Here is a 12,756-nt window from a genome sequence, read left to right as displayed (position 1 = left end):
ATTATTGAAGACTGTAGCGTGATTACAACAGACAGACGGACGGACAGACGGACATCGTTATATCGTCTTAGAATTTCTCCCTGATCAGGAATATATATACTTTATATAGTCGGAAATCGATATTTCGATGTGTTACAAACGGAATGACAAACTTATTATACCCCCGTCACCATTCTATGGTGGTGGGTATAAAAATAAAATGATGACCAAATTTTCTAAAGAAATAATTTTTTTTTTAGGAATGGTCCTCTCTGACTAAAAGAGTCAGAAAATTGAACATGTTTCTTTATAAATAAAATTTTGACCAAATTTTCTACAGAAATAAAATTTGAATCGAATTTTCTACAGAAATATAATTTTTGGGAAAATTTTCTATAGAAATAGAATGTTGAAAAAATTGAAATTTTCTATAGAAAATTTAATATTTGACAAAATTTTCTGTAGAAATTAAATTTGAAGAAAATTTTCTATAGAAATTTTCCATAGAAATAATATTTTGATGAAATTTTCTATAGAAATAAAATTGTGCCCAAATTTTCTGAAGAAAGAAAATTTTGACCAAATTTTCTATAGAAATAAAATTTTGATCAAATTTTCTATACAAAGAAAATTTTTACCAAATTTTCTATAGAAATAAAATTTTGACAAAATTTTGTATAGAAATAACCTTTTAACCAATTTTTCCAAAGAAACATATTTTCAATAAAACTAAAATTGTTACCAAAATGTCTATAGAAATAAAATTGTGGCCAAGTTTTCTATAGAAAAAAAAACTTGACCAAATTTTTTATAGAAAGATAATTCTAACAAAATTTTCTATTCCCAAAAAGAAAGTTGTATATAGAAATACAATTTTGACAAAATTTTCTATAAAAAAAAATTAGAAAAATGTTCTGTAGAAATAAAGTGTTGATTAAAATTTGATCTAGCAATAAAATTTTAACAACATTTTCTATAGAAATAAAATGATGACCAAATTTTCTAAAGAAATAAAATTTTGACAAAATTTATTATGGAAATATTATTTTGACAAAATTTTTTTTAAAAAATAAAATGTTGAGGAGATTTTATATAGAAATAAAACTTTGAAAAATTTTTATATAGAAATAAAATTTTGACAAAATTTTCTATAGAAATAAAATAAAGATCAAATTTTATAAAGAAATAAAATTTTGACAAAATTTACTATAAAAATATGTTTTGACAAATTTTCCTTTGGATATAAAATTGTGACATATTTTCCATAGAAATAAAATTTTGACAAAATTTCATATAGGAATAAAATTATTAAAAAATTTTATATAGAAATAAAATTTTGACAAAATTTTCTATGGAAATAAAATGATGACGAAAATTTTTATAGAATTAAAATTATGACAAAATTTTTTATAGAATTAAAATGTTGACAAAATTTTCTATAAGAATAAAATTTTAGAAAAATGTTCTGTGGAAATAAAGTGTTGATTAAAATTTGCTTTAGAAATAAAATTTTGACAAAATTTTCTAAGTAAATAAAGTTGTGACAAAATTTTCTATAGAAATTTTATTTTAAATTTTTTTGAGGGAAGTTAATCACCCAAATGTTCCTTTTTAAATATGGCATCAAAATACAGACGCTCCTTAACATTTTTATTGGGTAAACCCCACAAAATTTTCTATAGAAATAAAATTTTTACAAAATTTATTATAGAAATATTATTTTGACAAATTTTCCCTTGGAAATAAAAATGTAACAAATTTTCCATAGAAATAAAATGTTGACAAAATTTTCTATAAAAATAAAATGTTGACAAAATTTTATATAGAAATAAAATTTTGAAAGAAATTTATATAGAAATAAAACTTTGACAAAATTTTCTATTGGAAGAAATTATGACAAAATTTGTTATAGAATTAAAATTGTGACAAAATTTTCTATAAAAATAAAATTTTTGAAAAATATTCTGTAGAAATAAAGTGTTGATTAAAATTTGCTCTAGAAATAAAATTTTGACAAAATTTTCTATAGAAATAAAATGATGACCAAATTTTCTAAAGAAATAAAATGTTGACAAAATTTACTATAGAAATATTATTTTGACAAAATTTTCTATAAAAAATAAAATGTTGAGGGGGTATCCCCCATGTTCTGGTTTACGAATTCGCAAAACGCAAAATTTTGCATTTTCAATAACTTGTGAACCATTCCATGTTTTGTCATGAAATTTGTTCCAATTAAATTTCTTATCAATAAGAACTATTTATACAAATTTCGTATTATTTATCATTATGGTTGAGAAAATAGAGGTTGAGAAAAATTTTGCGTTTTGCGAATTCGTAAACCAGAACAGGGGGGAAAGTGTTGATTAAAATTTGCTCTTGAAATAAAATTTTGACAAAATTTTCTATAGAGATAAGATTTTGACAAAATATTCTATAGACATAAAATTTTGACAAAATTTTCTATAGAAATAAAATGATGACCAAATTTTCTAAAGAAATAAAATTTTGACAAAATTTACTATAGAAATATTATTTCGACAAAATTTTCTACAAAAATAAAATGTTGACAGAATTTTATATAGAAATAAAATTTAAAAAAAAAAATATATAGAAATTTAATTTTGACAAAATTTTCTATAGAAATAAAATTATGACAAAATTTTTTATACAATTAAAATTTTGACAAAATTTTTTTATAGAATTAAAATTTTGACAAAATTTTCTATAGAAATAAAATATTGGAAAAATGTTCTGTAGAAATAAAGTTTTGACAAAATTGTCTATAGAAATAAAATGTCGAAAAAATTTTCTAAAGAAATAAAATTTTGACAAAGTTTTCTAAAGAAATAAAATTTTGACGACATTTTCTAGTATAAAAGAATATTGTTACGATATTTTCCATAGAAATAAAATTTGATCAAATTTTCTATAGAAAGAAAATGTTGACCAAATTTTCTATAGAATTTGAATTTTGACCAAATTTTCTTTAGAAACAAAATTTTAACCAAATCTTCTATAGAAATAAAATATTGACGAGTTAAAAAATGTTGACAAGTTTGTAAAAGTCTAAAATTTTCAGGGCTAGTCGTTTCCTGCACAATGTGGCTGAAATGTAGTGCAACCAACTTCAGATTGGTATAATTTCGACACCGCTCGTCAGACTGCTGACAGATTATTTACAGGCTTTACCATAAGTGTCTATCGTAAGTGTCCTCAAGCATTTGAATGGGAATTAATCCTTTGTTCTTCTATCATTGCTCTTTACCGCGATACGGTTATTGAAATTATGGTCCATATCATCTAGACCACTAAATTGCTTATATGCTACTTGTGGAATATGTATTATTATGAATTTTAGTATCTCAAACCCGATTACAAATATTTTAAAATTGTATTTGTTTGACATATGATGATTCAGATTTTGTTTCAAATTTAATTCTTTTTTTTCAGGTCTCATGGGTACGACATCGAGATATTCACCTGTTAACTGTGGGTCGATATACCTACACTTCAGATCAAAGATTTGAAGCAATGCACTCACCGCATGCAGAAGATTGGACGCTGCGCATTCGTTATGCCCAGCGTAAAGATTCTGGCATATACGAATGTCAAATCTCAACAACACCTCCAATTGGTCATTCAGTATATTTGAATATAGTTGGTAAGTAGCACAAAAATTTTCATTATAGATTTCCTCACAATATTATGTAAGGTTATGAGCCAATTTATTTCCAAAATCCTTGCATTTGGGTCATCTTTAGGTTTATCAAAAGTAAAGATGGTTTTACAAAAAAATACTAAATAGAAATACTAAATTTCCGTATGTGCTTCGTGTTTTTTCTTCCAACATTTTCTGTTTATGACACACACCATGGGTAGTTATTTTATGGTCATTCGAGATGTTTCTTGAATACATGTCCACATGACCTATTCCCAAGTTATGTTTACGAAATATCATATTTTTGATATGATGATATATGATGGGCAAATGATAAATGATATATCTTCTCGAATATAATGTCACGGAATTTTATAATTTGTCATTTTAAATACAACATGGAACACTATTTTAGGATGGTAAAGTTCTTACAAATATGTAAATATTCGAGACTTAAATAAGCTCTAAAAGTGACAGCTTATCTAAATGTGAATATGATATAATAGGAAAAAAACAAAAATGATATTACACTGAAAAACTTTTATTAGTTTTTTTTCTTGATAAAGGAATCAACTAATAATTATTCCGGCGATTCATTGGAATGGAATAAAATTCATTTCAATTTTCGTACCAAGTTGTACTTTATGTAGAAACTGACAAAGATTTCTCTTATTTTCTCAAATGCTTAGGATTTCATTTGAGAAAATAATAGCATCACATTTGGAAAATTAGTATGAAATCAATGCAGCGGATATTTAAAAAATATCTTCCGGCTTATGTACTCAAAAAAGTGAACCCTCCACTAAAGAGAACGTAGGTTAAATAGAGTTAAGTTGTACAGAGATGAAGAACGCAATTTTACTAAATTCGAATTTCGCATAAAGTACACTGAAAAAATTTTGTGGTTAGGCCAAAAATTTCATGTTCTTAAAATACGAATAAAGATTTTTCTTAGCGTACACACAAATAAAATTTCATTAATATTCAGTCAACGAAAAATTGTCATTGATATGTATTTTACAATGAAAATATTGGTTAATAGTATGAAATGTTACATTGATTAACAGAAAATTCATTATAATTACGAAAAATTTCGTTGTGTTAACGAATTTGTTTCATTGGCTGACTTTTAATGACACATTTCGTTAATAAAACGAAACTTCTTCTATTAGTGTAGAAGATACATTTCACTGGTATAAAGTTCTTGCCATTGGGCACAATTCAAAATGGATATCTTAACATGAAAGAAAATTTAGTTTGATTAAGGTCAACTTGACTTTAATAATTCTGCAAATTTCTTCAAAATTAATGAAATTGTCCTTAAATTAATTGTCTTTTTTGCATTTTGACTTCAAAGCAAAAAAACCTTCAAAAATAGTACACATAGTTAATAAAAACAAGTAAGGAAAGTCTTAAGTCAGGTGGGGCCGACTATATATCACATCCGACAAATGTGTTGGGTGCTATATATAAAGGTTTGTCCCAAATACATACATTTAAATGTCCCTCGATTTGGACAGAATTTGATAGACTTTTACAAAATCTATAGACTCAAAATTTAAGTCGGCTAATGCGCTGAGGTGGAACACAATGTTAGTAAAAAACAAGTGAGAAAAGTCTAAAGTCGGGCGGGGCCGACTAAATTATACCATTCACCACTATGTAGATCAAAAATTTGTGTTACCATATCAACTCCTTCAAATTTTTTGGGAGTTATTATGAAGGCTTTTATTAGAAGTATTTATATAATTTATATACAATATGGAGACAATTTTTTGTACTTCTATAAAATCTCTAGAATTAAAATTTAAATCGGCTAACACCCTGGGATGAAACACAATGTTAAATACAAAATATTGGAAATATAAAGCTAGAGAAATTTTAATGCAATTGTACGAAATAATTTTTACGATTTATCGAGCGAGAAATACGTATTCGAGATAAAGGAAAATTTAAGTAATATTTAAAATTGTTGTTTCAGTGGCGCTTTTACAAGGATATTGGTTAAATCTCGGCATTATATGTGGTCAATTTAAAACTCGACCGTTTTGTGGAAAGTGTGGTATTACAGTGTGAAATATAACTACGAAATCTGAACCTATTAGATCAAAAAGCATATTAAATATATTCTCTGTGGAAACTATCGAGTCAACTGAAGGAAACTCTCATTGAAAATGGGTCTAAATTATAAAACATTTTACTCAACTCTGGCGTATATATACAAAATGTGAAGCAAATCAGGCTTCAACTCTGGCTTTTGTGCAAATCGGACGAAGTATATATATGGGAGCTATATCTAAATCTGAACCGAGTTCAAAAAAATATGGCGCAGTTAACCATACTATTATTTGAAGAAAACAGGGTAAAATTCTGGCTTTTGAGGCCATATAAGTGCAAATCGGACGAAAGGTATATATGGGAGCTATATCTAAATCTGAACCGATTCAGCTGATGTTTTGCAGGTTTTACGTGACCGACAAACAATTCAGATGTACGAAATTTGAAGAAGATCGGTTCATAAATACGTGAATTATGATCAAATCAGTGATAAATATATATGGCAGCTATATCTAAATCTGAACCGATCTAAATCAATAGCGATTGTCTTTGACCCGAAGAAAGACCCCATGCCAAAATTGAGGACGATCGGACTTAAATTGCGAGCTGTACTTTGTGCACAAAATTACATATACAGACAGACGGACAGACAGACAGACAGACAGACAGACATACAGACGGACATCGCTAAATCGACTCAGAATTTAATTCTAAGCCGATCGGTATACTAAAAGATGGGTCTATGACTATTATTTCTTGGCGTTACATACAAATGCACAAACTTATTATACCCTGTACCACAGTAGTGGTGAAGGGTATAACTATGGGAAACATTTAAAGCTGAAGCAATTTTAAGGAAACTTCGCAAAAGTTTATTTATGATTTATCGCTCGATATATATGTATTAGAAGCTTAGGAAAATTAGAATCATTTTTACAACTTTTCGACTAAGCAGTGGCGATTTTACAAGGAAAATGTTGGTATTTTGACCATTTTTGTCGAAATCAGAAAAACATATATATGGGAGCTATATCTAAATCTGAACCGATTTCAATCAAATTTGGCATACATGACTATGTTACTAATTGTACACATAGTGCAAAATTTCAACCAAATTGGGCGAAAACTCTGGCTTCTGGGGCCATATAAGTCCATATCGGACGAAAAATATATATGGAAGCTATATCTAAATCTGAACCGATTTCAATCAAATTTTGCACACTTAACTGCACTACTAATTGTACTCCTAGTGCAAAATTTCAAACAAATTGGGCCAAAACTCAGGCTTCTAGGACCATATTAGTCCATATCGGGCGAAAGATATATATTGGAGCTATATCTAAATCTGAACCGATTTCAATCAAATTTTGCACACTTGACTATACGATTAAGTGTTATGTTTGTACAATATTTAAAGCAAATCGGTATACAACTCTGGCTGCTGGGTCCATATTAGTGCATATCGGGCGAAAGATATATATGGGAGCTATATCTAAATCTGAACCGATTTCTTCCAAAATCAATAAAGTTCTATTCTGACCCAAATTAGGAACATGTGCCAAATTTGAAGGCGATTGGACTTAAATTGCGACCTTGACTTTGATCACAAAAATGTGTTCACAGACAGACGGACGGACGGAGGGACAGACAGACGGACATGGTTATATCGACTCAGGGACCCACCCTGAGCATTATTGCCAAAGACACCATGTGTCTATATCGTCTCCTTCTGGGTGTTACAAACATATGCACTAACTTATAATACCCTGTTCCACAGTGTGGCGCAGGGTATAAATATGGGAAATATAAAGTTAGAACAATTTTGATGCAATTGTACAAAAGAGCATTTATGATTTATCGTGCGATACATATGTTATGTATTCGAGATGTAGGACAATTTGAGTAATATTTACAATTTGTGCTTATCAGAAATGGGGATTTTACAAGGATATTGGTTAAATATAAAGATATGTGGGTTGTGATATATTATTTGGCCTATTCAGGCGATATTTCCACAAGTCGGAGCTTTATTTAAAATTCGACCATTCTGTGGAAAGTTTGGCATTACAGTGTGTAGAATATGACTACGATATGGGGAAATCATCACAGAACTTTGTGTAAAATGTGAATATCTTGGCCATATTAGATCAAGATGGCACACTTAAATATCATATTAAATGTATTCTCTGTGGAAACTACTGAGTCAATTGGAGGAAACTACCATTGACAATGGGTCTAAAATATTAAACATTCTACCATATTTCCCCTACTCTGGCGTACATATGTATGGGAGCTGTTTATGCCAAACAGGACAACCCTACAATTTTCCCCTCAGAATCATATCCCTAAAATATTAATGAAAATATCCAGATACTCGCACTTTCTGCTCTTTGCATCATCCACCACTTCCCCCGAGCTATATCTTAATATGAACCGATTTTGACCAAATTTGGCATGCATAGTTAGAATAATAATCCTGCTATCTCAGCAAAAAACGTGAATGGGAGAATAATTTTGGCCTCCGTGGTCATATGGGTGTAAATCGGGCGAAAGATATATATGGGAGCTATATCTAAATGTGAACCGATTTCAACCAAATTTGGCACGCTTAACGATACTATTAAACGTACTCGTTGTGCAAAATTTGAAGCAAATCAGGGTAAACCTCTGGCTTTTGAGGCCATATGAGTCAAAATCGGGCGATTTTAGAAAATTTTGTAAAAATTTATATTGATAGAACATTTTGTCAAAATTTTATTTCTGTAGAAAATTTTGTTCACTTTTAGAAAAGTTTATCAAAAATTTATTTCTATAGAAAATTTGATCAAAATTTTGCTTCTATAGAAAATTTTGTCAAAATTTTATTTCTATAGCAAAATTTGTCAAAATTTTATTTCTATAGAAAATTTTGTCAAAATTTTATTTCTATAGAAAATTTTGTCAAAATTGCATTTCTTTAGAAAATTTTGTAAAAATTTTTTCAAAATTGTATTTCTTTACAAAATTTTGTAAAAATTTATATTGGTAGAAAATTTTGTCAACATTTTATTTCGGTAGAACATATTATTTCTATAGACAATTTTGTCAAAATTTTATTTCTATAGAAAATTTTGTCAAAATTGTATTTCTTTAGAAAACTTTGTAAAAATTTATATTGGTAGAAAATTTTGTCAACATTTTATTCCGGTAGAACATATTATTTCTATAGAATATTTTGTCAAAATTTTATTTCCACAGACAATTTTGTCAAAAATTTTATTTCCATAGAAAATTTCGTCAAAATTTAATGTCTATAGACAAGTTTGTCAACATTTTATGTCTATGGACAATTTTGTCTAAATTTTATTTATATAGCAAAAATTTGTCAAAATTTTATTTCTTAGGAAAATTTTGTCAAAAATGCAGTTTTATTTATCTACAGAAAATTTATGAGGTTCCAATGAAGTACAACTGCGGCTACAGTGATTACAATACTACGGTAGTCTTTGTAAGACGATACAAAATTAACAAAAAAAAAAAAATATTTAAAATTCAGGAGTTGACAAACACAATTTTTTTTCTTTAAAATTCAGTCTAAAGGAGCTGTTGACAAATGGATTTTTTTTAGGAAATTTAGTGAAAAGTACTTTTCCGCTCAAAAAGAAAAAAACAACCTTTTTTTGCACTTTCTTAAAAATTTTATTTTCCATCCCTGATGGACAGTCATATGGATGGAAATCGCTAGATCGACTCAGAATGTGAGCTCGACCCGAATATATATAATTTATGGAGTATGATACAATTATTAAGCTTTTGTTCTCAAAGTAGATGTGGAGATTATCAGTCTACACTAAAAAAAATTGTCGTCAGAACAATGATACGAAAGCGAATTTTCAAATACGAATACGAATTTGGCATAGAAAACGCATTTCTCTTATATAAAATTCTTCTCCTTATCCAAAAGTTGATAAAATTTTCAATGAAGTCGTTTTGTCCTCACAGTTAAGTGATTCGCTTAAAAATTTTATTTGACCAAGGTAAACTTTGCTTTAATAATTTAAAAAAAATTTAAAAAATGATGAAATCGTCTTTAAGTTTGTTAATTTTTTGCATCTTGACAGCAAAGCAAAAAAGGTTTCAGAAATGGGAGATGTTTTCCATTACTTTATTTTAAAGATATTTGTTAATTAAAATATTATTTCTACTTGTAGTCAAGTCTGAATTTGGTTGTTGTTGACACGTTTTGAAAGCATTTGGATTGCACAAGAAAACAAAACCTGAAATAACAGAATGAGAATTAAAATTTGTGTCCTTTTAGCAAGTACGCAAAACTCAAATTTAAAGGAGAATTTTGTCTTAAGGACACATTCCTTCAATTCTTTGGCTCAGATTGAATACTAAAATCATTAGTGTAAAGACAAAATCTTTGAAATATGTCATGATTCAGTGTATTTATTTATTTTACATTCTATGATTAGACCACAAAAATGTATAAACTACAAAGTGTTTTCTAGTTGTAAAATTATTACAAAAATAAAACATTTTTTTTTTCGTTTTATTTTTTTACAAAAATATAGCAAAAGATGTTGAGAATTATTTTTCCTTTTCGATTTTTTTCCCATTACCATTATATGAACGTGTGTTACGTTATCTTTAATCGTAAACTGCAAAATAGGCTTTAAGGCCAAAGCAAAAGCAGAAAATCGTAAAGAATTCATGGGTAAATAAATCCGAATAGAAGTGGACCTCAAGCAAATCGTCCATCATCATAATAATCGTAGTAATAATTTTGATGAATGAAATGTTGGAAGGCACTAAGTTTTATGTGAGAGAGTATCATCATCATGTGTTGATGTGATGTGGGTGCAATAATGAATGGTTTTTATGGGTCCCAGTCGTGATGACCATCTGTGCGAGGCAGAACGAACGAATGGCAAAAAAAAAAACGACATAACCTCGGAAATTTAACGGTCCACAGGAAATGTATCAACAAGACAAGAACATTCAAAAAACATGAGCAGAGAAGAAAATAAAAAAAAACGCAAAGCCATTGGTTTAGGGGGTTTTTGCCTTACATTTGGCGGGAGGCCACCAGCTGTTTTTTTCCTTTACCCCATCCAAAACTCATAATGTTTCTGGGATTTTTATGGTTGTTCTTTGTCTTCTTCATCACTTCGTTTTCTGTCTTATTCATCTGTTTTATATACATATATCTCATATCTCATATCTTTGCTTATGGTTCATAGTTCTTGGCATTTAGTTGAGTTACATGCTTTTTTGAGCCTAAATCTTGTCATGGCATCCAGTTTTAGATATGGTCTTTAGTTTGATGTAGCCAAACCACCACAGTCACAGTGGGCGAGTTTTAAGACAATTAAAAACCATCATATGATCGTCTGGAGTTTTAATTGTACCACTATGCGTTGTATTCAACTGACATACTTTAGTGGTTGATCTCAGGTTCTTCTCCATGATTTTCTGTGTCTTCCAACAACTTCTTGGCTATACGGATTACAAAGCAGTGCTTATTTTGCAATATTGCTGTTTTCACGGCGCACTTACACTTCCATTTACACTTCCAAAGTTGCTTGCGTACACTGAAAAAAAATCGTGGTATTAAAGATTGCGAATTTACATCATATTAAGGATAAATTTCATTAAAATAATGACGTTTTATAACATTTGTATACCCTGCGTCACACTGTGGAACAGGGTATTATAAGTTAGTGCATATGTTTGTAACACCAAGAAGGAGACGAGATAGACACATGGTGTCTTTGGCTATAATGCTCAGGGTGGGTCCCTGAGTCGATATAACTATGTCCGTCTGCCCGTCCGTCCGTCTGTCTGTGAACATATTTTTGTGATCAAAGTCTAGGTCGCAATTTAAGTCCAATCGCCTTCAAATTTGGCACATGTTCCTAATTTGGGTCAGAATAGAACCCTATTGATTTTGGAAGAAATCGGTTCAGATTTAGATATAGCTCCCATATATATCTTTCGTCCGATATGCACTAATATGGATCCAGCAGCCAGAGTTTTATACCGATTTGCATGAAATTTTGTACAAACATAACACTTAGTCGTATAGTCAAGTGTGCAAAACTTTATTGAAATCGGTTCAGATTTAGATATAGCTCCCATATATATCTTTCGCCCGATATGGACTTATATGGCCCCAGAAGCCAGATTTTTGACCGAATTTGGTTGAAATTTGGCACTAGGAGTAGAATTAGTAGTATAGTCAAGTGTGCAAAATTTGATTGAAATCGGTTCAGATTTAGATATAGCTCCCATATATATCTTTCGCCCGATATGGACTAATATGGTCCTCAAAGCCAGAGTTTTGGCCCAATTTGGTTGAAATTTTGCACAGGAAGTAGATTTAGCATTGTAGCTATGCGTGCCAAATTTGGTTGAAATCCATTCAAATTTAGATATAGCTCCTATATATATGTTTCGCCCGATGTGCACTTATATGGAACCAGAAGCCAGAGTTTTATCCCGATTAGCTTGAAATTTTGCACAAGGAGTATAGTCATGTGTGCCAAATTTGATTGAAATCGGTTCAGATTTAGATATAGTTTCCATATATATTTTTCGCCCGATATGGACTTATATGGCACCAGAAATCAGAGTTTTAGATCAATTTGATTGAAATTTTGCACTAGGAGTACAATTAGTAGTGTTGTCAAGTGTGCTAAATTTTATTGAAATCGGTTCAGATTTAGATGTAGATCCCATATATGTCTTTCGCCCGATTTTCCGTCATATGTCCACAGCGGTCAAAGTTGCAGTCCGATTTACGTGATATTCTGCACAGGGAGTAGAATTAAAACACTTAGTATGCATGTCAAATTTGGTTCAAATCGGTTCAGATTTCGATATAGCTTCCATATATATGTTTTTTCGATTTGAGCAAAAATGGCCAGAATACCCACATTTTCCTTATAAAATAGCCACTGCTAAGTCGAAAACTTGTAAAAGTGACTCATTTCTCAATTTCTATTTATTTCTAATACATATCTATCGACCGATAAATCATAAATACACTTTTGCGAAGCTGCCCCAAAATTGGT

The 12,756-nt window shown here is 29.5% G+C and overlaps 1 protein-coding gene across 1 annotated transcript in view; it reads left to right on the top strand.

Annotated features, from left to right (window-relative positions):
• Positions 1 to 12,756, top strand: part of dpr8 (defective proboscis extension response 8) — a 391,208-nt gene that overhangs the window by 270,452 nt on the left and 108,000 nt on the right. The window contains exon 3 of the mRNA XM_075301029.1: positions 3,433 to 3,643. Within this exon, the coding sequence (XP_075157144.1) occupies positions 3,433 to 3,643 (211 nt within the window). The remainder of the gene's footprint in view (positions 1 to 3,432; positions 3,644 to 12,756) is intronic.

Source organism: Haematobia irritans, chromosome 3, assembly GCF_050003625.1.
Source record: "Haematobia irritans isolate KBUSLIRL chromosome 3, ASM5000362v1, whole genome shotgun sequence".
NCBI classification, from domain to species: Eukaryota; Metazoa; Arthropoda; class Insecta; order Diptera; family Muscidae; genus Haematobia; species Haematobia irritans.
This window is presented reverse-complemented; position numbering and strand designations above follow the sequence as displayed.